This window comes from Gopherus flavomarginatus, chromosome 6 (genome assembly GCF_025201925.1).
Source record: "Gopherus flavomarginatus isolate rGopFla2 chromosome 6, rGopFla2.mat.asm, whole genome shotgun sequence".
In the NCBI taxonomy this organism is placed as follows: domain Eukaryota; kingdom Metazoa; phylum Chordata; order Testudines; family Testudinidae; genus Gopherus; species Gopherus flavomarginatus.
In genome coordinates, this window is record NC_066622.1 from 37,988,520 (window position 1) to 38,015,559 (window position 27,040).

Genomic DNA, 27,040 nt, shown 5'->3' on the forward strand with positions numbered 1-27,040 from the left:
TGGACCAAGAAGTCTATTATGAGGAAGACCTCTTTTGAAGTGGAGTTTGCAGTTAGGTTCATGGAATATGGAGCCATTGTATAAGCATCCCTATAAAAAAAAAATCTTTATTGTTCAGGAAAATGTGTGCATAAGATGGTGTGGGGCATCTGGCTTGCCAAATAGAGGTGGAATTCTTTGACAACACCCTCTAGAACATACTTTCTGGATACTTGAGAGGATATGTTAACAAATGATTGACAGAATAGCAAACAACTTTTTCACATATAGAATCTGGAGCTTCTAATTGAATCAAATATTTGTTTACCATTTTATATAGGCTGCTTTGTTCACCCGTCTGGTATGGTAAGTTGTAAAATAAGAAGAATAAAAGTAGTTATAGAGCTGTCCAAACAGTTTGGAGCTAATAAAACTCTAGAGTATTATCATGTATTAGGTTTGGCCTAGAAACATATCTTGACCCATGCCCAGATGTATTTTAAAAGCAATTAATGTAGAAGAATGTGAAAACTCTCTTGTTCTTTCTACTTTGACTCAGGAAAATAGTTAATTGTGAGTTAGTTGGTTCATTGCATCCTATTTTGTGTTGATATGTAGACATAAAAATATACTATAGTGTCTAGTGATTACTAAGTATCATAGTAAGGCTTTTCTTTGGCTGTATTGTATCCTAACTATTTTTTATTTACTCCCTATATTTTGTAAGATAATTAAAGATGAGGTGCTATATTTTAGTCCCAATTGACTGAGTTGTAGTTTCAAGAACACAAACATCAACTTTGAACAAATAAATTTCTGGCTTTTTACTTTTTTTTTTTTTTAGTGTGGAAGGGCTGTAAAAATTGACTAATCTTATTTCTGTGAAATATTTACTCATATGAGCTTTATTTTATGTTTTAGAAACATCTCTATATCTTAACACCTGGTTGTTTTTAAAAGTGATAACGTTTGTTCTTATGAAGTTAAAGCAATATATTATACTGCAATGGGCTCTTCTCAGCTAATTAAGACTTGGATAAATGGAAGTCTTGCATTGCTTCCTGAAGCTCACCAAACTTGTTTTTAAAAAACAAAACACAACCATCTTGGGTAGTGGTAAGGGAGACCTGCGGAGGAATAATTAAAAAGTGGATTTGCACCATTTTCTGTTCTCCCCCCCACCCACCCCCCTTTTTTTTTTCTAAATTCAAGTGGCCTGAAAGATCCCTGTAAAAAGAAAGTTATTTGCTTTTACCTTAGGTCTTGCCTACTCTTAATTTTACCAGCACAGCTATATGTTGGTAAGGGGTGTTCTTTTTTTCCCCCCGACAAAGTTATTCAGCGACAAGCCCTAGTAAAGATAGCTATACTGATATAAAATGCTTTATATTGATGTAGCTTCTTTTGGTTCCCAAATCTGAATAAGTTCTTTTCGTAGAAGCACTTTTATACTGATGTAAGAACATCCAGAATAGTGGTGTTTTTGCCACTTTAATAATGACAGCATAGTTAAGGCAGCAAAACTTCTAAGTGTAGACAAATTCTTAGAAATATGAGGAAATAAATTCTGGCCATTCCTGGGTTTTGCCCTTTGGATGGTTTGGAACAGGTGTGTTGTTAATTTTTGCATCTTACTTGGATGGACAATGGTGAAAAGATAGTTATTGCAGTTAAATAGATCTAGCAAAAATGAAAACCGATGTTTTGAATAGTGTGACCACTACGACCTTCATAGCTTAATTTTCACTCTTTTTGTGATGTGGACACTTCTCTAGTTCCAATCATCTTAGTGTTCCAGGTGAGAGAGGACCTGAATTTGTAACTTTAAAAAAGAAAAGAAAAAGAAAACCAAGCAGGAGCGGGGAAAAAACCTCTTAAAAGAATTTTGGAGGGAACCCCGTCACTATCTTTATACATCATAAAGAAGCAAGAGAGTAATAAGCCCAATTTTTCCTTTACAATTCACTTAGTGTGTCAGTGCCATCTTTTGCTCCTTCTTGTTCTTTGTTAAATGGAGCTTGTGCATATTGTGTCTAAATTCTTCTCCATTGAAAAGTCTAAAAATTGTTTCTATTTTTGGTAAATAAAAATCCTTTCCCAAACAGCTCTTAGAAATGTAATAGAATTTTAACCTTTTTATGCATAATGAAAGCATGTTAAAAGAGAACAAAGAACACAGAAGGAAAGAGGAAAACCACCAACCACCCTGGAAATAAAAAAGTTAAAGAAGTAATGAACATCAAAAATCAAATCTCTTCCCATCAGTAAAAGTATAAAAATGCAAAAATCCAGCCTGCTGCTCTTCTCTATGAGATCATAGGGCTAGACCAGAGCTTGAGAGATCAGCAAATCTAGCCCCCTGCATTGAGGCAAGACCGTGTAAACCTAGATATTTGTCCAACCTCTTCTTAAAAACCTCCAATGATGGGGATTCCAAAACCTCCCTTGAAGCCTATTCCAGAGGTTAACTATCCTTTTTAGTTTAGAAATGGTTTCCTATGATCCAGTCTAAATCTCTCTTGCTGCAGATTAAACCTATTATTTCTGATCTTACCTTCAGTGGAAATGGAGAACAATTGATCACTGTACTCTTAATAACAGCCCTTAAAGTACTTGAAGACTGTTATCATCCCCTTTAGTCTTTTTTTCAATACTCACCATGTCCATTTTTTTTAACTTTTCCTCATCGGCCATGTTTGTGAGGTTTTATTTATTTATTTATTTAAAAAACTTCTATTTTTTTTTTTCTCTCTTCTGGATGGTATCCAATTTGTCCACATATTTCCTAAAGTGTGGCATCCAGAATTGGACACTGTACTACAACTCAGGCCTCATTACTGTGAGCAGAGCAGGAAAATTATCTCCTGCGTCTTACATACATACTTTATCTACCTGTATGCAAAAGTTAGGGAGAGAGTAATTCCACTCCCCACCCTGGCCAGAGATACCCTCTTCTTTGCTGACTGTATTGCTGCTAGAGGAGCTGTAATTGGGAATTTGCTGTGTGCCAGGCTCACCATCCTCTCTGTGCTGATTTTTGTTTGTGAGGAAGGACTGACGAAACCTCTTACCATCTGTATAGACTCCCACAATGAGTTAATCTGCCATATCCTGAGCCTGGTACACTTGATTCGAGTGGCCATAATGTACCATGTCAGAGCTTTAAACTGGATAATTCTAAGGAAATTATTTTTGTTACCTTGAAATTACTTTGCATCTAGAATATCCTATCTGTTTTTTTTCTGGCTTGTAAAAGGTAAATGTTTAGTCTGAACAGCTAATAATTTCACACTCCCTCGCCAAGTAGTGTTTAGTCTGGTGATCAAGAAGTCTGGAACCTCTCATTATGTATAGTTAATATGAAGTTTGAGATTTGTAAAATGCCTTTTCCCTTCTCTTTTTACTGTTGTACAAAGATTTAAATATGACTTTTCCCCATAACTGGTCCCTTCCACCTGGTTAGCCAACTGATAGTCACACATGGTTTTTAATCAAACATGTTGGTACAAAAGGGGAAAACATAGAAGATGAACACTTTTTGAAACAAAATCAGTTTAAATATAAGATTTTTCTAGGAGGCATGAGGGTTTAACAAAACAAAACCAGTTGCTGTCTCTGAGGCATAAAGATCACCAAATTATCCATCAGCACCTTTGGTTGTTTAGTTTATGTCTGTGGTCTTTTTTTTGATGATAATTTTTTTGTTTCTTCAGTGTAAAAGTTAAAAAATGGATGGTGATGGTATAGAGGGGTACAGAAAAGCCTTGAACACTTACTACTTCAGTGTTTATTTTCTTATTATGCAAGATATAACACATACTTTTTAAATTTATTTTTAAACTATGAATGTTGACAGATGAGACTAAAGGCTTGGGTATAGAAAATGTTTTAAGTATAATTATAGTGCATGAGTTTTGTTCAAATGAAATGTATGAATCTAAAAACTGAGCATATTTAAGAAACTCACTTTTTAAAAAAAATCTTGGGATGTTCTCTATTTGTGCAAAACAGTTAGAACTGGTGTAAGTACACAAACAATATCCATCTTCAGTAAGGCATTTGTTTTCATTAGACAGTGATAATAGTTACTGAAGACTGCACACTTAACTTTAGGTGTGTGGGGCCTGGTCTACACTATGAGTTTAAACCGAATTTAGCAGCGTTAAACCTATTTAAACTTGCACCTGTCCACACAACGAAGCTCTTTATATCGAAATAAAGGGCTCTTTAAACCGATTTCTGTACTCCTCCCCGACAAGGGGAGTAGCACTGAAATCGGTATTGCCATGTCGGATTAGGGTTAATGTGGCCGCAATTCGACGGTATTGGCCTCCGGGAGCTATCCCACAGTGCACTATTTTGACCGCTCTGGACAGCAATCTGCAGTCGGCTGCACTGGCCAGGTAGACAGGAAAAGCCCTGCGAACTTTTGAATTTCATTTCCTGTTTGCCCAGCATGGAAAGATCATCAGCACAGGTGACCACGCAGAGCTCATCAGGTAACAATGCAATCTCCTGAGAAGCGAAAAAGAGCTCAAGCATGGACTGCACGGGAGGTACTGGATCTGATCGCGGTATGGGGAGAGGATTCTGTGCTAACAGAACTCCGTTCCAAAAGACGAAATGAAAAAACATTTGAAAAAATTTCCAAGGCCATGATGCAGAGAGGCCACACCAGGGACTCAGTACAGTCCCATGTGAAAGTTAAGGAGCTCAGACAAGCCTACCAGAAAACCAGAGAAGCAAACGGAAGGTGCGGGGCAGGGCCGAAAACATGCCACTTCTACGCTGAGCTGCATGCAATTCTAGGGCGGTCCACCATCACTGCCCCACCCCTGTCTGTGGATTCCGAGGTGGGGGTGGTAATCTCAGCCATGGCTGAGGATTCTGCAGACAAGGAAGACGAGAAGGAAGAAGAGGACGAGCTTGCAGAGAGCACACAGCACTCCATTCTCCCCAACAACCAGGAGCTTTTTCTCACCCTGGCGGAATTGCCCTCCCAAGCAACTATCCCAGACAATGAAGCCATGGCAGGGACCTCTGGTGAGTGTACCTTGTAAATATAAGACATGGTTTAAAAGCAAGCGTTTTTCAATGATTAATTTTGCCCTGAGGTCTTGGGATGCATTTGCGGCCAGTACAGTTACTGGAAAAGTCTGTTAACATGTCTGGGGATGGAGCGGAAATCCTCCAGGGACATCTCCATGAAGCTCTCCTGGAAGTACTCCAAAAGCCTTTGCAGAAGGTTTCTGGGCAGGGCAGCCTTATTCTGTCCTCCATGGTAGGACACTTTACCACGCCATGCATGTAGCAAGTAATCAGGTATCATTGCATGACAAAGCCTAGCTGCGTATGGTCCCAGTGATTGCTGGTATTCAAGCAACATCCGTTCTTTATCTCGCTGTGTTATCCTCAGGAGAGCGATATTGTTCATGGTAACCTGGTTGAAATTCAGGAATTTAATTAAGGGGACAGAGATGGCCATTCCTACTGGTCTGTTTGCCTGTAGCTTAAAAGAAATCCTTCCCTGTAGGTAGCCAAGCAGGGGGAAGGTGGCGGGGGGGGGGCGATTGGCGCTGAGCTTTTCCTCGTTTGGCTAGCAGGGATCTTCCCGGCTAGCAGGGATCTTCCATGATACCAGCCACGCGGTTGGGGGTGGGGAAAAGGGGGTGTTTAGCAGTGATCTTCCATGATACCAGCCACGGGGTGGTTTCTGCTGCTGCACGTTAACAGGAAAGAAGCAGCACTCAACGGACTTTGCTTGCTATTTGGGAAAGGAGGGCGCTGGATAGATGAAGGCTGCAGAAGACGAAAGACAATGGCTTACCATGGCTGCATACAAGCCGAATTCTGCTGCCAGGACCTGCATCTATGATCTGTAACACCAAAGCCGCAGGCACTCAATATTAAGATGCAAAATGCGACCTTGTAGTGAAAACACATGTGCTATGTAAGGTGAACAGTGTTGTTCACCGTGAAAGAGTATGACCATTGTTCTGTAAAATGTATCTTTTTAAATACTTCTCTCCCTTTTTTCCCTCCCTTATGCAGCTGCAAAATTTTCAAGCCTCCCTACTCAGTCCCGAAGGCTATCTCAGATAAGGCAGCGGAAAAAGAAGATGCGAGAAGAAATGTTCTTGGAAATCATGGAAGTGACCCGCAATGAAAGAGCTCATTTGAATGAGTGGAAGAATGTGGTATCAAAGTACAGGAAAGATGCCAGTGACCGTGAGGACAGGAGGGACGAACGTGAGGACAGGAGGGACGAACGTGAGGAGAGGTGGCGGCAGGAAGATCAGCAGTGGCGGGGTGCAACTCTGGGGCTGCTGCGTGATCAAACTGACATGCTCCGGCGTATGGTGGAGCTTCAGGAACGGCAGCAGGATCACATAGTGCCACTGCAGCCTCTGTATAACCACCCTCACCATGTTCCTTAGCCTTCTCATCTGCCAGACGAGTAAGAGCTTGTGGGGGTAGGCTCCATGCGCCTGCTCACTCCACCCCAGTGGACAGCCCAACCAAAAGGCTCTCATTATTATGAAATTTTTTTTAGTGGCCTTTTCCTTCCCTACTGTCTTCCTCCCAAACCCCACCCGGGCTACCTTGTCAGTTCTTGCCCTCTTTTTATAATTAATTAATAAAGAATACATGATTTTTAAACGAGAGTGACTTTATTTCCTTAGAAAGCAAGCTGTGATAGAAGGGCGTGGCGGTGGCTTACAGGGAATGAGTCAATCAAGGGGGGTGGGAGGTTCATCAAGGAGAAATAAACACAACAGTCACACCGTACCCTGGCCAGTGATGAAACTGGTTTTCAAAGCTTCTCTAATGCGCACTGCTTCCTGATGTGCTCTTCTAATCGCCCTGGTGTCTGGCTGCGCGTAATCAGCGGCCAGGTGATTTGCCTTAGCCTCCCACCCCACCATAAAGGTCTCCCCCTTACTCTCTCAGAGATTGTGGAGCACAAAGCAAGCAGCAATAACAATGGGGACATTGGTTTGGCTGAGGTCTGAGCGAGTCAGTAATGTGTGCCAGCGCGCCTTTAAATGGCCAAACGCGTCTACCACCATTCTGCACTTGCTCAGCCTGTAGTTGAACAACTCCTGACTACTGTCCAGGCTGCCTGTGTATGGCTTCATGAGCCATGGCATCAAGGGGTAGACTGGGTCCCCCAGGATAACTACAGGCATTTCAACACCCCCAACTGTTAATTTCTGGTCTGGGAAGTAATTCCCTTGCTGCAGTCATTTAAACAGAGTAGTGCTCCTGGAGACGCGAGTGTCATGAACCCTTCCTGGCCATCCCACCTGGATATTGGTGAAACGTCCCTTGTGATCCACCAGTGCTTGCAGCACCATGGAAAAGTACACCTTTCCGTTTATGTACTGGGTGCCCTGGTGCTCCGGTGCCAAGATAGGGATATGGGTTCCATCTATCGCCCCCCCACAGTTAGGGAATCCCATTGCAGCAAAGCCATCCACGATGACCTGCACATATCCCAGAGTAACAACCTTTCGTAGCAGCAGCTTAATGATTGCTTTGGCTATTTGCATCACAGCAGCCCCCACAGTAGATTTTCCCACTCCAAATTGATTCCCGACTGACTGGTAACTGTCTGGCGTTGCAAGCTTCCAGAGGGCTATTGCCAGTTGCTTCTCAACTGTGAGGGCTGCTCTCATCTTGGTATTCTGGCGTTTCAGGGCAGGGGAAAGCAAGTCACAAAGTTCCATGAAAGTGCCCTTATGCATGAGAGAGTTTCTCAGCCACTGGGAATCATCCCACACCCGCAACACTATGCGGTCCCACCAGTCTGTGCTTGTTTCCTGGGCCCAAAATTGGCATTCAATGGCTAGAACCTGCCCCATTGCCAGCATGATCTCCAAATCGCAGGGGCCCGCAGTTTGAGAGAATTCTGTGTTCATGTCCTCATCACTCTCGTCGCCGCTCTGCCGTAGCCGCCACCTCCTTGCCTGGCTTTGCAGGTCCTGGTTCAGCATTGACTGCACGAGAATGCGCGAGGTGTTTACAGCGTCCATGATTGCTGTCTTGAGCTGAGCAGGGTCCATGCTTGCCGTGGAATGGTGTCTGCACAGTTCATCCGGGAAAAAAGGTGTGAAACGGTTGGCTGCTGCTGCTTTCACGGAGGGTGGGGTGAGACTGTACCCAGAAGCGCCAGTGGCAATGTTTTTTGCCCCATCAGGCACTGGGATCTCAACCCAGCATTCCAATGGGCGGGGGAGACTGCGGGAACTATGGGATAGCTATGAGATAGCTACCCACAGTGCAACGCTCAGGAAATAGACGCTAGCCTCAGTACATGGACGCACACCACTGAATTAATGTGCTTAGTGTGGCCACATGCACTTGACTTTATACAATCTGTTTTACAAAACCAATTCTGTAAAATTGGAATAATCCCGTAGTGTAGACATATCCTGAGTGTTAATTTTGACCTTTGTCCATCAGGCAGCTTTGTTTTGCTTATAATATTCTAATTCAATTGATAATTGTTAATGTGTTTGTTCTGGTTCAGAAATATGAACAAATCATAGAAATGCAGGACTGGATTATAGCTCAATCCCTTTGAATTTTTTAAATGTATTTACTCTGATTCAGTATTTTAGGGAATGTCTACACTAGAAATGCTACAGTAGCACAGCTGCAGTGCTGAAGCTGTAATTTTATAGCATAGATACTACCGTGATGGAAGGAGTTCTTCAATCACTGTAGTAAATTCACCTCTCCAAGAGGTGGTAGCTAGTTTGACAGAAGAATTCGTCCTTCGACCCTGTACTGTCTGTGCTGGAGCTTAGGTCGGCTTAGCTACATCTCTCAAGCAATATAGCTAGGTCAACCTAGCTCTCTAGTGTAGACCAGCCCTTAATCCTGGGGTGGGCTACTGGCCCAAGGGCCACATCTGGGAATAGAAATTGTATGGCGGGCCATGAATGCTCACAACATTGGGGTTGGGTGCAGGAGGAGGTGAGGGCTCTGGTTGCGGGTGCGGGCTCTGGGGTGGGGCCAGAAATGAGTTCAGGGTGCAGGAGGATGCTCAGGGAGCTCCGGGCTGGGGTGGGGGAAAGGTGTGCTAGGGGCGGGGAGGGGAATGAGGTCTCCGGCTGAAGGTGCAGGCTGGGGATGAAGGGTTTGGGGTGCAGGATGGTGCTCTGGGCTGGGATCGAGGGGTTCAGAGGGCAGGGGATTGGGGCACAGGAAGAGGCTCAGGGGTGTAGGCTCTGGGATTAAAATGACTGGCAGGCCAGATTTGGCCTACAGGCCATAGTTTGCCCACCTCTGCCTTAACCACTTCTTCAGCCCATTATGCTGCTACTATGACTTCAAGGAATCTTTCTTTTTAAAGTTATGCCACTTCATTCAGGTTTTATTGTTTTTTCCACCAGCTGCTCTGTCTTCTACCAGCAGCACAATTGAGGGGGCAGGTGTTCAGCCTTGGGTGTGGCACAATTCAGGTATGATGGACCTTAAAATAATTGTTGAGTGAAGATCAGAAAAGACCACAACAGTTTTACAGTCCTAAAATTGTAAATGTAAGTGTATATTCTGGAAAATATGGAAGCAATACTGAGAGAGGTTGCACTTCTACAGATTTTTAATGTCTGCTTTTATATATATCTTTTGGGAAGGGCTAGAAAAAAATTATAGGACACCTGTTTAATATGGGAGTGAATATCCTAGCCAGAGGTAGGTATAGAATGGGAGGAGATATGCTTTGGTGCACCAGCAAGGTCCTGTGGTTCCACCAAGCTTTTGATGAGAAACAGCCTTTTCCCTCAACTTCAGTTGCTAGGAAGGGAAGAGTGCTAGTTCTGGGATTCTTATAAGGATTCTGTTTAGGCCGAGGTGGGCAAACTTTTTGGCCCAAGGGACACATCTGGGTATGTACATTGTATGGCGGGCCATGAATGCTCAAGAAATTGGGGGTTGAGGTACAGGTGAAGGTGAGGGCTCCCACTTGGAGTGTGGGCTATGGGGTTGGGCTGGGCATGAGGAGTTGGGGATGCAGGAGGGTGCTCCGGGCTGGGACCAAGGGTTTTGCAGGGCAGGAGGGAGATCAGGGCTGGGGCAGACGGCTGGGGCATAGTGGGATCCAGGGGTGCAGGCTTACTTCAAGCAGCGGCATGTCCCCTCTCCGCCTCCTACACAGAGGCATGGTCAGGCCCCATCCTCAGGCACTGTGTTCCAGTCCAATGGCAGCAGTGGGGGGTGGCACTTGGGGCAGGGGCAGGGGCAGGGGCAGCGTACGGAGTCCCCTGGCTGCCCCTACTCATGGGAGCTGAAAGGGGGACATGCTGTCACTTGCGGGAGCTGTGCTGAGTAAAGTAAGCCCTCGACACTGCTCCCCAGCTGGAGTACCAGAGCGGGGCAAGCCCTGGACCCCACTCCCCAGCAGGAGCTCAAAGGCTGGATTAAAATGTCTGAAGGGCCAGATGCAGCCCCCAGGCCATAGTTTGCCCATTCCTGGTCTAGGCCCTGCTTATGGTTCTGTCTTCTGGCTAGCAGGTGTCTGTCATTTTCATGCTTTCACCAGCCTTGGCTGCTGGAAGGGTTTCCTTATCTTCCTTCCTGTAACTTCAGAGCCTCCTGGCTGTTCAGCTAGGGTCTGTTTGGAAGGGTTGTCTGTGTTATGGTACTCTTCTCCCGGAGTTCTAGCTACTATAAGAGTCATGGTTACTTGTTCTAATGCAGTGGCTCTCAAACCTTTTTACTGGTGACCCCTTTCACATAGCAAGTCTCTGAGTGTGACCCCGCCCCCCATACATTAAAAACACTTTTATAATAGTGTTAAAATATATACAAATGCTGGAGGCAAAGTGAGGTTTGGGGTGGAGGTTGACAACTTGCAACCCCCCCGTATAATAACCTCGTGATCCCCTGAGGGGCCCTGACCCCCAGTTTGGGAACCACTGTTCCAATGAATCTATTGCTCACTTAGTTTGGTTTCTCCTTCCCATGAGTAACTCCAGTACCAGACTACTGCTGCTTTGAGGTTTCTCAAGCAGCAGCAAAGTGAAATCAACATGATTCTTTCCACGAGAGTTTCACCATTGTCCCCCAGGGTTCTGAAAAGCAGTAGTGAAACCCACCAAAGTCTTCACTGGCTTTCATTCTGCTGCTGCTTGGCAAAGCAGTGAGCATTAACAGAGGCACTTAGTCTGTCTGCAGACTCATAACCCAGTAGTACAGCTTTCTGTGTGGGTTACATTTTTGTAAGTTTATCAATACATCTATAAAGGTAGTTCATTAATATTGTTTAAATTAAAGTTTTAATTCTGCAGAAATGGATGGCTTTCTCTTAATATTTAGAGGAGGGAGAGTGCTTCATTTTTTCTTCTCTACATTGATTTTTTTCCTAATGCTGGAGTTAGCACTAAGCTTTGGAGGGAACACAAGTCTCAACCCCTTCATTTCTTGCTGCATTGTGATGGGGGAGGGGTTTCAAAGCCATCCCTCCCCAAAGCAAAAAATCCTAAATCATAAGAATTCAGTGTTTGCTGGCTGAACATTTTGTCTTAATGTGGGTGAAGTACTATAGCTGACTGCGCTTGCTTCCCTGCTAAATGCTTACAAAATTGCAGTTTAAAATAGTGTATGGCAATATGTGGTAGGGAGAGCCATAAGGACACCTGAATCTTGGTATTGCATCTTGGACTTTGACAGCAGTTGATTTTACAACTGTGTGAACTTTGCAAATTGGTTGACATGGGCACAGTAGGGCATGGAGCGTAAAACTTTCCCCTGAGTGTTGTTTCAAAGCTTTTCTCTTTAGTATTGAATAGCTTACTAACTCAGTTCTTGAAAGTTGCATAAAGTGTGCTCTATGCTAGATTTTTGTTCATTTTGTTATACCTGTAATCTTAAACTTGGTACTGTTTTTTTCAGGGATTCAGAAATATTGGGTCTGAGCCTGCGTTTAAGTCTTCAGTTTTAAACATTTTGTGATTAATTCTGGTTTATTGGTTAAAAACACAAAAAATAATGCCCCCTCCCTGACAGTATTGTAAATAATTTCTTACCTGACATGAGCATACCACACCACACAATGTTTTCATATTTGATCAGATTTGTTGTTTCTTAGCAGTAATATGGTAACATCCTCACAACTGCACCCTGTTGCAAGAAGAAAAAAAGTGTGTTAAGCAAGGGAGTGTGCTGTAGAGGTGGGGCTAAAAGACAGAGTTTCTATCAACATGCAGAGGCTGCAGAGAGGAATCAGCTAGAGATTCCAGCTAGAAGGTGCAGCTGCAGAAACAGCCAAAGCAGGGATGGGGGGGGGGGGGGGGGGGGGGAGAAGAGGGGGAATGGAATAAAATGGTGGCCACACCAATCCACCGTATGCTCAGACCCAGAACTGTACAGGGGAGCAGCTGTAGAAGCAGCCAAAGGAAAGACCATCAGATGTTCAGAGAACTTTCTACAGTTTTGACTGGCCTTTGTGCCTTGTGCTGTTCAGCAGTTTGTCCAACTCTCCCTCACAGTCTCTTAACTTAGCTTTACTCCATATCTGTCCTTACCCACATCTTGCTCCCCTTTCCTACCTTCATATTTCTTGCCACTTCATCCCCTCCTACCTAAAGCTACCGTTCCCTCCCCTCCACTCCCCGAAAAAAAAAAATCTTGGAACTGATATAACATTTTTTAGAGTAGCAGCCATTTGTTGCCATCACACGGTTTACTTTGGTTGTGTATAGGGTAACCAGATGTCCTGATTTTATGGGGACAGTCCCAATTTTTGGGTCTTTTTCTTATATAGGCTCCTATTACCCCCGACCCCCTGTCCTGATTTTTCACACTTGCTGTCTGGTCACCTTAGTTATGTATTGTATTACACACACAAGTTACATTAAAATATTAAGTTTGCAAAGTAAAGCATGTAAAAGTTAGGAAATGCCAGTATTAAGGTTGCCTTAATTCAGCCCCCCTGTGTTTGTGCATTATGATACAGCCATGACAAAGTACTATTTTTTCCACTGTGCTCTGGGGAAATCAGGGTTGTGTACTGAAGAAGGTTGTTGTCTGTAGTGTCCTTGCCTCGTTTATTAGAAAAGTTGGGAAGTGTGTAAGACTGAAGTAGGAATTGGAGGAGGACTGTCTCATAATTAAGGCCGATAAATACTTTCCTGGAGAACTCTATTTGTTCCCTGCTTCTGCCGCAGAATTCCTGTGTGATGCTAGGCAAGTTACTTCTCACAATTGTGTGTTCCTCACTTTCTAGGTGCCCATCTTGAGACTCTGCGATCAGACCTGCAGAAATGTTGATCACTCCAGCAGCAACTGTAGTCAATGGAAATTGTGCTTTGAACATATGAAGTACTACACAAATGCTGAGTACTTTAAAAAATCAGGTCCTAGATATCCCAAATTGGTTAATGTTTGGCAAAGTTATAAGGAACTTAAATCAAGGTCTTATAATGGGAAGTTTTGGGCAACCTTAATAATAGTCGTTACCAACTCCACTTATAGTCCTTTCCCCCCCAGCCTGTCTTGTCAATTTTGATTGTAAACTCTTAAAGGCAGGGGCCGTGCGCTACTCTGTACAGTGGCTAGCATAGTGGGGCCCTATTCCTAGTTTGTCCTGCTGTAATAAACGTGATTAGAGTCTGCATGTGGTTGGATTCGACACTCTCCATATCTGGCTTTGGAGTGGGAGTCTCAGGACTGCTCAATTAATAATAATCACCACGATCTAGAAACTAATAAATTAGGCATGCAAAATACATGCTTCTTTTGTGCTTTCAGTTTCAGTGTGCAGATAGCTAAGATGATGATTTTTTGCACGATTAGAGTTGACTGTGCAATCCTGATAACTATGGCATAAGCAAAAATCAAGACTGTATTTATGCACTTAATTTTTTTTAAACATGAGTCCCAATATCAACTCTGCTTGAAAGGTATAATTCTGGGCTAGGATGGGAGGGAAGAAAGAATGGTATAAACAAAGTAATAAAATATGAGATACAGTTCTCCCTTGATTGAGGTTTGTTTGCTATGTTAGGGAAATCTTCTATAATTGCCTGCAGACCATACCAAACTCTAGCTTGGAATCTTGATTTTTGAGAGCCCAAAGATAACAGTTCTGATATTGTTATTATTCACTTCCAGTAATATGCACACAGTTGTCAATAATTTCTGTGTGTACATGAAGAGCTTATTTTTTTAAATATTAAAAATAATTAAATATAAATAAACAATGTAGGGTAGCAATTAATAAATAGAGACTACAGCAATATATATGAAAACATAAACTGGCAATACAGTCTATGAGAAGGGCACTTATATGATATTTAATTCAGGGTAATGCTGAAATATTTGTGAAATATAAAATCAGCAACCATTTGGAGGAGAAAGGAAATCTACTGATGCAGGAGTGAGTATAAACTGAGGGACAGCTATTTGTGATGGCATAGGTGTAGACCTCCCTCTCCCAAAATAATTGCTGTAAAATAAAAGCGCTTCTGACTGAAACCTGTCAAAGATCTTTTCGCTGGAATGGATTTTTTCCAAGGTCCGTACAAATTCATTTAGTTTCAACAAAGTTGAAATACCTACAGATACTAGCTGGAGCAAAAAAGTATTCTACAGTAGAACCTCAGAGTTACAGACACCTCAGGAATGGAGGTTGTTCCTAACCCTGAAATGTTTGTAACTGTGAAAAAAACATGATTTTTCTTTCGAAAGTTTACAACTGAACATCAATTTAATTTGGTTTTGAAATTTTACTATGCAGAAGAAAAATGCTGCTTTTAACCATCTTAATTTAAATGAAACAAGCACAGAAACAGTTTCCTTATCTTGTCAAATCTTTTTTTAAAAACTTCTCCCTTAATTTTTTTAGTAATTTACGTTTAACATAGTACTGTATTGTATTTTCTTTTTTCGTATCTGTTACTGTCTGCGTACTTTCGGTTCCAAGTGAGGTGTGTGGTTGACCAGTCAGTTTGTAACTCTGAGAGTCTACTGTAAATAATTGCTTGCCTTATGTGATTTTAAGATTTGTCTCCCCTGAAACAGAAGGATAGGTTATTTGGGCCAAAATTTAAATTGATCTGTTTTAAATGTGAATGTTTCGTTTTTTTTGGTAGAGGTTGGATCAGAATTGATCCTGAATATGTCTACCTGCATACTTTACAGTGGCACAGCTGTAAGGACTCCTATGAAGCTACTCTTTGCCAGTAGGATAGAGCTCTCCTGCCAGCAAAATAAAACCACCCCCAACGAGCAGTGGTAGCTTTTTTGACGGGAGAGCATCTCCCAACGACAGAATGCTGTCCATACTGGAGCTTTTCGTTGGTCGGGGTGTGTGTGTGTGTGTGTGTGTGTATTGTTTTTTCTTTTTTGTCCCTTGCGGACAAAAGTGCAGTGTCGTCGTAGCCTAACAGCAACACTAAAATAACAAAATGAACATATGACAGAATAAACCATTTACTAAGTTATCTAATTTCATTTTCAAGATGGTAGGAATTTATTCTAAACCAGTGGTTCTCTACCAGGGGTCCAGGGCCCACTGGAGGGCCACGAGCAGGTTTCAGGGGGGACACCAAGCAGGGCAAGTGTTAAACTTGCTGGGGCCCGGAGCAGAAAGACGAAGCCCCATTGCATGGAATTGAAGCCTGGGGCCCTGAGTCCCACTGCCTGGGGCTGAAGCTGAAATCAGCAATGTAGCTTCACCGTGGCCCTTGTGGCGTGGATCCCCAGGCAATTCCCCTGCTTGCTACCTGCTAATGCCAACCTTGACTTTTATATGCAGAAAACCAGTTATTGTGGCACAGGTGGGCTGTGGAGTTCTTACAGCATGTTGGTGGGGGCCTCAGAAGGAAAAAGACTGAACCCCGTTCTAAACCATGTTTCAAAATATATATATAATTTTCACCCTCTGAAATTCAGTACATTCACAATATAAGACTATCAAGTTAATGTTTAATGATACTGTGTAGTTGGACCTGGCATAGAGATTTTCCAACAAAGGCTTCAGATATCAGTATGTGTACACTGCTCTAAGCCTAGAAATTGTGACTTAAACAGAATGATTATACTAACAATAAAAGACATCAGTGCACATTATGGCACCCTGGAATGCAAATGATATAGTGCAGATTTTTTTGTTTTGGTATGATAAGACAAATAACTGTATTCCAGATACTGTGAAATAATTAAACATTTATTACCATATATACTCGTTCATAAGCCGAATTTTTTAGTAAAAAAGGGAAGCACCAGAGAAGGGGGTCGACTTATGAACGGGTATAGAGAGGGAGAGATGGGACACAGCCCCTCCCCCCAACAGAAGGAGAAAGGAGAGACAACACAACCAGCAGAGCCAGAAGGGAAGAGGTGGGGCCAGAGTCTCTCCGCTTCTGGCCACGCTGCTCTCCTCCCAGCCTCCCGAAGCAGCTGCAGCTCTGGGGCTGGGAGGCTGAAGCCATGCCGCTCGGCCCTACCTCCAGAGCAGCCCGTGGCCGTGCTGCCCGGCCCGCTGGAGCACGCTGCAGCTGTGCCGCCCAGCCCACTGGAGCATGCTGCGGCTGCACTGCCTAGCTTGCCGGAGCAGCTCCAGCCAGGCCAGAGACATCTTCCCCTGGCCCTCCCCAGATAAGGTGGGAAGGGGTGGGATGGGGAGAGTGGTGGGGGTCTCGGGCCAGGGATGGGGTCATGTGGGGGGTGGTCACAGGGGTTACTCCTCTGACCTTCATCTTCTTCCCTTCCCTCCCCCTCCAAATTTCCCCACCAGTTGCTGTCCTGGCCCTCCAGGGTAAGAAGCTGGCCCACCAGGACACTTTTGTTTACTTAGGTTTACCTCCGTGCCTGCGGGCACTCGAGGTAAATAAACTTTCTTGGCCCGCCAGTGGCTTATCCTGATGGCCCGGGAGCCAGAGTTTGCTGACCCTTGAATTATAGGATCGGCTTATGAACGGATCATAAAAAAATTCCATTTTTACTTATCCATCTTGGGGTCGGTGGGGTCAGCTTATAAACGAACTGGCTTATGATCAAGTATATATAGTAGTCTCAGCGCTACTATATTCAAAGTGACCTGTTATACCTGTTACATATGACAGCGTCATGTGGTATATTTTTCAGCGGTCCAATAATTAGCTCCTTTTTTCTCTTGTCTAATTTGTGGAGAATTTCTTCTGTCTGTGTGCAATTTGAAGCCTTTTGGAATCAGAAAGTAGTTTTCAGATTACTCGTTTCAATCTGCCACTGAAACTCTCTTCATTCAAAGCTATAGAAGAACTGCTTCAGGAGTCAATGTTAATTTAAAGGCAGCTTGCAAAGAATAATGAAGGAGAGGGTTTTGTACTCCAGTTTTGCCGCATTTGCAGTGTATAAAGGTCTGGTCAGTTTTTTGTGCTTTTTTAATATTACAAATCCAACCATGGAAAGAGAAGACTTTTTACTTTCCTGTTTTTTCTAAGGTAAAAACAAGAACATAAGTGTGGGGGGCGGAGCGGGAAGTGGGAATACTTTTATTTGTAGATCACCTTTATCAATACCTGAGATCATGGTAGTGTCTGTTCCACAATGCCAATGCCCAGAGCAAGAACAACAAATATTGTTATGGTTAAGAAATAAAAATACATAGTTAGAGAAAGTTCTTTTGCTGCTTCTGTAATTCCTATTAGTGATGATGGAAGTCAGGTATGTGTGTACATGAAGGGGACAGTAGGCTCCTTAGGCTGTTTAAGCTAATTAAAAGCATTCTTTGTTTTTCAAGTTAGAACACAACATAATATACATATGAAACTACTATGTTAAAAGAACATTAAGATTGCAAACAAGAACACTCAAGTCATGAAATAATAAAACTAAAGCTGCCTGTGCAGTTATAACTGTCACCTTGTGTCTGTTATGATCACCTACTGTTTTTCCTCAGCACCCTGGCCTTATTCAATGTGCAGTTTGAAAAGTGCTTGAGGAGTGACAACTGCCTATTCTAATCATTTGGCCCCATATTTCATTTATTGCACACCAGCCAGCTCCTTCACTAAATAAGGAAAGTACTTTTCAGATGGTTACCGGGCTAGCAGTACCTCTGTCCCCTTTCTGGTCTTTGAGGGCACTCCTTCAGGTCTAAAGCTTCATGCCTTTCCTATCGCAGGATGGAATTCTGCACTTCTCCCACTCTGTCCGGGCTCTGAGCTACAGTACTCTGTGTATCAACTGTGCTTACCCAGCCAATACAACTGTGTTTGGACACCTGCGGTTCTTCCCTTCAGGAGCCTGTAACCACTGGTACACAGTGATAAAAGAGCCTTCTTAAAACTAAAGTATTTTTTATTTTAGTAGGTACAGAGCACAAGAGGAGAAAAAAGGATTTTAAAACAGTCTACACCAGTGGTTTTCATTCTGTGGTCCAAGTACCCCTGGAGGTCCGCGTACTATGTCTAATGGGTCAGCGAAGGGTGACTATGAAAATCAAGTGACAGATCCCCAAAAGGCATTTAATTTTTCTGATCAAGCAAAAGTATGTGAATACCCCCACCTACTGGTCAAAACCTGAAAGTCTTGTTGGTACTATAAAAGCTCACAGTTTAATGCCCTTTTTCACACTGCATCAAATGCTGTGCCACGCATGTGTAACATTTATAGTTGAATTCTGTTCCATCAGTTTTCAGTTTAAGGCAGGGGCGGGCAAACTCTTTGGCCTAAGGGCTGCATTGGGTTTCGTAAATTGTATGGAGGGCTGGTTAGGGGAGAAGGTCGTGGCCTGGCCCCCATCTCCTCTCTGCCCCCCCCAGTCCCCTGCCTCATCTACACACCCCCACTCCCTGTCCCCTGACTTCCCCTGGACCCCCGCCACCCCATCCAACCCCACCACTCATGTCTGACAGCCCCCCTGGGACTCCTGCCCCGTCCAACCATCCCTTTTCCCCATTCCCTGACTGTCCCTGAAACTTCTTCCCCTGACTGCCACTTGCTGCCCCATCCAACCACCCCTCCTTTCTAACTGCCCCCAGGGACCCCTGCCCCCATTCAACCCCATTTCCACCCCAACCACCATCCACATCCCTGCCCCCTCACCACCACCCCAAACTCTCCTGCCCTCTATCCACCTCCCCGCTTCCTGCTTCCTTACTGCGCTGCTTGGAGCACTGGTGGCTGGCGGCTCTACTGCCGCTCCTCCTGTCTGGAGTTGGGCCACGCTGCTACCACGCAGCACAGAGACTGGATCAGGCCGGGCTCTGCGACTGCGTTGTCCCAGGAGCTCACAGCCCCGCTGCCCAGAGCATTGCGCTGGCAGCAGAGTGAGCGAGCTGAGGCTGCGGGGGAGGGGGAATAGCCTCCTGGGCCAGGAGCTCGGGGGCCGGGCAGGACGGTTCCACGGGCTGTAGTTTGCCCACCCCTGGTCTAAGGCTATGTCTACACTATAGACTTTACAGCGACAGAGCTGTACTACTGCAGCTGCTCTTCTGTATGGTCTCCTGTGTAGCCGCTCCATTCTGATGGGATAGAGCTTTCCCACTGGCATAATTAAACCACCTACGAAGAGCAGTGGTAGTTATGTCGGTGGGAGCATGTCTCCCATCCCACTGACGTAGTGCTGTCTACATCGACGTTTTTGTCAGTGAAACGTGATTCAGTCAAGGGTGTGGGTTTTTTTCAGATCCCTGACCGACAAAAGTTTTGCCAACAAAAGTTCTAGTGTAGACATAGCCCAAGACTTGTATGGTATGGGATGCAGACTGCAGACTGAATTTCTGAAGAGGTCTGCACCTCCATTTGAACGTTTTTAGGGGTCTGCAAATGAAAAAAGGTTGAAAACCACTGAAGTAAATGGATATGTGTCGTACCTAAAGGCTTATCGCCACCTGATAGTAACCTAGACAGTCTTAACTTCTTCAGACATCCCCAGCAGTCTTCCTCTGGTTCCCCCAAACAACTTCCCCTCTCTTGAGAAAGTGTTCCTTTTTTAACCTGCCACAAATGTTGATCTTCAGTGTGTGAGGGTCTTTTCCTGTCCTGACATTCTCTCTTAACTCTCAAGTATTTGTGGAGAAGTAGAATATCTTGAGACTATTTGTTTTTCCTTCCTGCTTGTTTTTCCTTACAGCCTCTGATTAGATTAAACCAGCGTATTCATACTGTAAACATCTAATACCCAAATCAACATACAAGTATTCTTAAATGACTACACAGTGGCTCTGATTACGTCACAGATTTTTTTCTAGTTTTTTCTATGGCTGTCATAACTGTAGTATGATAACTTGATTAAGTTATTCCCAGAACATCCCCATAGGACCAGGAAGGACCGTATTACTACGATTTTACAGATGTGGTACTGAGGCACAGGTTAAGATTCCAGAATTCAGTAAAACTACTAAGAATGTGCTTAACTTCAAGCATATGAATAATCTCCTCAAATTCAGTGGAAATATACCCATGCTTAAAGTTAAGTATGTGCTAAGTGCTTTCTGAATCAGGGTCTAAATGAGTTGCCCAAGGTCACATGAGAAGTCTGCAGCGGAGGCAGGAATAGAACCCATATTGCTAGGTTCCTAGTCCAGTGCGTTAGTCACAAAAGTATTTATTCTTTTCCAGCAGAATCCTGTTTCATTTGCTACATGCCTTAAAACTTTTACAGTGAATCCCAGGCTTATGCATGACACACTAGCCAATTAGTGCAGTGCATAGGAGGGGTGCTTTGAACCCCTCAACAAATGCACTCCATAACCTTGCTTTATTGTCCAATGTTCTAAGGGTCCAAAGGCAAGGGTTTTTTGAGGAAAAAAGTATGTGAACATGTAATTGAAGACTCGTATTATAGGAGAAGCTGGTTGCAGTCCCCATATTTACACTGCCTAACACTTTCCTTTATAAGATTCTTGCGATCTTTATGGATTCTCATGATCTTTACTTGACAGCCTCTCACTATTCTTTGGTACGCGGTAGGCTTTTCATATTTGGCAGGAGGAACGCCCTTGGGTTGGAGAAGTGCTTTTTCTTTGTCCCATGAAATTTTGTTCAGCTTTTGGCAAGATACAAGTTTAAAAAATTGCCTTTTCCTGTCTTTTATATTCCTCAAAAAATTTGGTAGCATACCTAAAAATAATAATAAAAAAAGGAACATTTTAATTCTTAGATTGGTACCACCAGCGCCACACGTGCTGCACAAAGGAATACCTGTAAGCTGCTGGAGCAGCTGAAAAGAGATTTCAGGAGGTGTGGGAGAGAAGAAAGTAAGCTTGTCCCATCCCCCAGTCACAGCACATGGCCCATTTCTCCTCATTCTTGCCTCCCGAACCCAGAACCCTACCTCCTGGTGGAGAAGGGGAAAAGAGGTGGACAAAGCTTGGCTACCCCCTTCCTTTCCCCATGCCCCCGCTATCTTCACTATGAGAGAGCCTTCTGCTTGTGCTAGCTATATAATTAATCCTTTAGCTCATGTTGTGGCTCTCTTTGGTTAGAGGTTTTTCTAGTTGCACATAATAGTATTTGTTTGTACCTTTTTTCTTAACCCCCCCCCCCAACCTATCTAGGAAATTACATTCAAATAAAATATAGGGTCACATGCTTCATTGCTTCTCTAGGCTGAGTGCATTGCCCTCACCAGACAATTTCTCATGCCCCCAATTTCTCCTTTCTACTCCATGCCAGGTTCCCCCATTCCGTGTGTGTGCCATGGGTTCTGTGTGCCTCTTTCATTCTACTTCCTGTGTCAGTAGTTCTGTGTGCATCACCATCTCCCTTCAAAACCACCATTCTTTATTTTCTTTCTATTTCAGAGTGTCAACATTTTAAAACGGTATTGTGAGAATTGGCAGAACTAAGATCAGGTGTATTGCCAGGGAATTCCATGTGTCTTCCATTTTCCTTTTTTGGTTTTTCCCATTTCCACCAAAATCAGTAGGTTCTGCCCATTGACACCTAGAACAGTCCCTGAACTCTTGGAATTGAATGGATACGGCATTCAGAAGTTATCGTGTTACATCCAAACAGAGAAATGCCATTAAGTTGAGTGTTAGGCCTTGCAAATTCAGACAATACATTAAAAGAATGGTATTTAGATTGCAAAGTCAAAGCACTTCAGAGTTGGGAAATGCCAGATTTATGTTTGTCAGTGGAAACTTAATTCTTTCTCCTTGTGCATATACATTATATGATACAGTCTTTAGTTGCATGCTCACATTCTATTTTTTCAACAGGACCTTGCCTCATTCAGTGCACAAGATAGACATGTAGTGGGGCAGATATAACTTGGCAAAGGTAACCGTGAATATGGCATTTCCTGACTTATCTGTGCCTGATTTTGCAACAAATATTCTTTTAGTATAGTTTATTGTATTTCATACATATACTATATAAGGAGAATGTATATGCATATAAGGTAGCAGGGTTAAGATTGCACATGCAACTTTAATTTTTGTCACTTCCTGACTGTTGATGGGGTCAATTTGCAATTTGAATGTCTTTAATGCAGTTCTTTTATATAGATTTTCCTACTTTTTAAAAAAGAAAAATGAAAAAACATGTACTGTATGCTGCTATTCACTAGACATGAGTACAATGCTGTGTATTGCACATATGCAGTAAATGAGGCGGGAGCCCTTGTCAGATTAGATTTCCACCTTTCTCTATCATGTGGAAGAAATGCCTCCTTCGGCATTCCTGTGTCTTTCTTTTTTATGCACCTCCATAGCACAATTCAGTGCCCAACCGATTATAACTGAAATATTGTTCCACTTTGACTATACTTGTGTATATCCTGTAGAATCCTGAGGTGACCTCTTTTTGATTGAGATTCCACTGAGTCTGTTTACAAATATATGCAGTGTCAGATGAAGGAACTTTAGGAGCGTATTAGTTTTAATGGTTTAATCTTGTATTGATACACTAAATACTTTTAAAAACTTTTTTTTATAATTCAGCCACAACAAATCAAGTTTTCATGAGACTTGTGAAAGGAACACCTACGAACTAAGGACTCCTCATTATCGTTGTGTGTTTGCATCAGCTTCCATTGAGCTGTTACAAGTGTTCAAAAAGCGATTACAAGATATATATATATATATTTTTTTTTAGAAAAACTGATTTTTTTAAAAAAAAAATAATTGTGCTCAAAAACAGCTTAACTATTTCAGTAAAAGTCAAATGCAGCAGTGCGAAGCTCACATGATTCTGGGCAGTTGCGTTGCGTTGCTCCATCAGAATTTTTGGGACATCAGTGAAACTGACCGGAATCATGTCATTGTCACATTGCTGCCTCCCAGGGAAGTCTGGAAGAAGATTGAAAAGTAGAGGTCGGGGGGAGAGAGAGAGTAGACTAGTTAGGGATCTCCACCACCCCAGCAGCATATAAGGGAATAGGGGAAGGTGAGTAGCAGATTTAAAAGTTTATTAGAGAATATTTAAATAAAGATGATACAAAGAGTTTGAAGCATCAGTTATTGGTCATTGGGGGTAACATACAGAGTATAGGGGGACGCTGGTATTTGGAAATTGGTTAGCACATAATATATACAGTCTGTAAGGTCCCCAATGCAGGGTGTACGGTGGGTGGGGTCAAGAAGCAGTGAAAGTACATCGCTCATACAGTGAGTTACACGCTGTCATGGGTATAAGTAAGCGGGCCGGGTAGTGGGGACAGGATGATCCTCGCATGGTGGAATCCAGTTCGGTGGGTTTAGGGCTCAGGGGATATGGTTCAGTAGGGGGGGTTTATAGGCCTCCTCCCCCCCGTGGGTGCACGAAGCCACGCCGGCTCACTCCTAGTATTGGCTGTGGCCGGTGATGTGCTCTGTGTAAATGTCCCTAGACCACTGGATAGTGTCCGAGACCATCAAACGTCTCATGAGCCGTGCATAGCGACGGCCCACCCCACAGGCCCTAAGTACACGTTCATTACAGGGGTCCCAGGCAACCAGCGCCCCGACGATCAGGGCGTCGGTGTAAACCTCGTAGCCCTTTGCCCGCAGGGTGTCAGCCAAGGAGGCATATTTTTCGAGTTTACGGGCTCGGGCTTCGTGGAAGGCCGGGGTCCTGTTCTCTAACGGGATCGTCACGTCGATGAGGATGATCTTTTTCCGCTCCTCGTCTGTGACGACGATGTCCAGGTGCAGCAGGCTGTCGGTGTCGGGGATGGTGCAGTTGACTGCGATCTCACCCAGGTGTGGGGCAATGGCCTTCACCAGCCGGTCCTGGACGGCGTTGTGGCGCAGCTGCCAGGCTCTGGCGTGGGGCTTGCAGCTGTACAGGACGTGGGACAGGGTCTCCATGGTGTCCCCGCACTTCCTGCAGTGCTTGTCTCGGTTCCCATGGTGGACAGCTCCATTGAGCGGGACGCAGTTCAGTCGGGCGCGATGTATGAACCGCCAGTCAGCGAAACGGGTGAAGCTGCCCGCGAGGAGAAAGTGGTTGCTGGAGTCCCACTTGCTGATCACCTCGAAGACCTTGCCTTGGTCGGGTTTTTTCCTCAGGGTGTCCACATAGAGCGCGTGGACAGCGGCCTTCAGTGACTTCTCCAGCAGGCCTCTGGCTCCGGGGCTGACGATGGTGTTGCCCTCCGTCTCAATCCACGGCACCAGGACTCTCAGCTCCTGTCGTTCCTCGCTCCATATCCAGCGGCAGCCCAGTCGTTTTCCCAGCCGGCGCGTGGCGTTGCGGGCGCAGGGCCACAGCGAGGCGATGTCGCCCCCGTCCCGGGCGAATTCACCGTCTAGGGAGCCACTCAGGAAAGTGGCTACATCCGGGCCGGAGGGAGGCCTGTCAATTCGCTTCTCGATGACAATACGTAGGGCGGCCGCTGCGACGTTCTTTACCGTGGCGTCTGGGCACGTCAGGAGGCGGAAGGCATGCGTGACGACCGCAATGTTGCAGAGGTCACCCATGCGGGGGACGTTGGCACCACCGTGCCTGTGGGCAATATATATGAGCTCGTTGCTGGCTCACTGGGGCAGGGACAGCCACTGCTTGACCAGCTGCCGGATGGTGTTGTCTGCCTTGTTGAGGGGCATCTTTGCCACGGCGGAACCTCTCAAGATGAAGGCGATGCGGGGGATCAGGAAAGTGTTGAGGGCGTTAATCTTCTGCCACGGCGCCAGCAGGGATGCGTCGATCTTGGCAGCGTCCTGTAGGATCTCCCAGATGGTGTCCTCAGGGGTCTGCCGGACGCGGACGCCCATCGGTGTGCCGAGGTGTTGGTACGCCTGCCCTTCTGCCAGGGGAACGACGGACTCGCCCTGGATCTGGAACTCCATCGTCTGCACTGTCTCTCGCTCCCGTCGACGTGGAGCGACGCGCACTTCTTGGCGTTAAAGCGGAGACCCATCCAGTCAGCGGCTCTCCCGATGGTGTTGAGCATGCTCTGGAGCCTCTCGGGGTCATCCGCGATCAGGACCAGGTCTGAAGGAGGCTTTTGGGGTGAGGTGGAGAGAGCACCCTTTCTGTACAGGGGGGGTTGGAAATGGCTGGGTTTTAATCACACCTGTGGTGCTACAAAGAGCATGGAGAGCACCCTCTTCTTCCCAGCAGCTAGAAGTTGATGAGTGTCTAGCTTTCTGCATTCCTGGATCTCACTGATGGTAGAAGCTTCCCCCTCAAAAATCTTTCTTATAGGCCTCTTGTTGATGCCTGGTGAATTGTTAAAGCCCTATGTACAATCTAAGGATGTGACATCATGTGGCCAGTGATATAATTCTAAAAAGTCAAAATAATGTTTGCAGCATTTCTCTTTAAAGGCAATAAATACATAGCTGGAAGGCATTGTAAAACCAGCATAGTAATACCAGGTCTTTTGATATTCATGTTCAGTAGCGTGTATATTTTGCATATCAGAATCAAAGGCTTTTATGAATGCTTCTTAAATTGATTAGAAATAACAGGAAGTTATAGCACCCATTGATTTGTCTTCATTCTACATTTTTGTGTGTAACTTGGTGGGACTCTTATGTGTCAGTTGCATTTTTAACTGTGATAGGTTAATGTAGAGTCTCCCTGATCTTAACAAATTTGTTATCCTGAAGTTTGGCAAGGTTGGGGAAAACTATTAGCTGGTATTTCAGTGCTAAGGAAAACAAGTACAACATCAAGTTGAGATTTTTTGGGAAATAAGTGTAGAGGATGTATGCTCCTTAAGTGCCTTAGTCCCATTAACTTTCAGTGGGATTTGAGCTCCTCACTTAGGTACTTTTGAAAATTTTTCAACCCTTTGATACTACAACATCTGGGACAACCTATTGCTTTTGGCACAGTTAGAAGGAGGGGATTGCTTAGTGTTATGATAGAACCAGTTTAGTGCTGATATTTGATAGAGAATTCAATCAGCACACATTCTCATTTTGTGCTCTACAAATCATCATTAAAACAGGGATGTGTGAAGGGTGAAAACATTTGTAATGTGTTTAAATCTAAACAAACTGCTAGTAGCCAAGCTATAGTTATGTAAAATGTTCTTTATTTTTTTATTCTTTAGATTACCAAGTGCTGCTCTTATGCACCAAACTAGAGCTGTAGACTTGCGAAAGAGGGCGATAAATGTTGATGTCCCATTCCATTCCCTTTGATCTCTTACATGAGCACACACATGTTCCTGCCATTATTTTCTGTGGAACATCAGTAAAAATGAATGGACTGCTGGCATGAGGTGAAAAGGGGGGTATGTGTGAATGGGAGTACACACCACCTCTGTTATGGGTGGAGAGAATGGGGGACTCTCGCATTGCGGAGAAAGGATGAAATAGGGTACCCACGAGCCACTGGCATGAGGTGGAAGGCAGGAATGGGGCAGGTACAGCAGTGCCATGAGGGAGGGGGGGTTGCAGGGAGTACCTGAAATAGGAGGAGATGGGAGGGGTGGCTGGCACACACAGCTTGTGGAGATGGGGTGAAATAAAGACGCCCCTAGTGCAGTCAGTGAGTTCAGGCTACAGAAGCAACAAAGTGTGCGACCCTATAGGTATCCAAGTTGGAATTTGGCTAGGATGTAAGGGCTGACATCCCTTTTCTTCTAAATAGAAAAAATAAAATAAACTATAGCTGAACATAAATTTGCCCTTATTGAGGATTATAATCTGGAGGTTGGCATGTCTCTCAGCATGGTACCTCA

General features: G+C 44.3%; 2 protein-coding genes across 22 annotated transcripts in view; both read left to right on the forward strand.

Annotated features, from left to right (window-relative positions):
* Positions 1–6,619, forward strand: part of LOC127053342 (uncharacterized) — a 42,304-nt gene extending 35,685 nt beyond the window's left edge. The window contains exons 2-3 of the mRNA XM_050957911.1: positions 4,833–5,022; positions 6,031–6,619. Of these exons, the coding sequence (XP_050813868.1) occupies positions 4,833–5,022; positions 6,031–6,416 (576 nt within the window). The 3' untranslated portion in view covers positions 6,417–6,619. The remainder of the gene's footprint in view (positions 1–4,832; positions 5,023–6,030) is intronic.
* Positions 1–27,040, forward strand: part of RAF1 (Raf-1 proto-oncogene, serine/threonine kinase) — a 118,838-nt gene that overhangs the window by 12,653 nt on the left and 79,145 nt on the right. For 3 of the 21 annotated variants that reach the window (XM_050957791.1, XM_050957778.1, XM_050957789.1), the window contains exon 2: positions 9,381–9,449. The exons of 13 other annotated variants lie outside the window; for them this stretch is intronic. The gene's annotated coding sequence lies outside the window, so the exon portion shown is untranslated. Of the gene's footprint in view, positions 1–9,380; positions 9,450–18,369; positions 18,464–22,160; positions 22,204–26,553; positions 26,579–27,040 lie in introns of those variants that run through there. 5 more of the 21 variants (XM_050957782.1, XM_050957799.1, XM_050957786.1 and 2 more) reach the window with 4 other exon arrangements.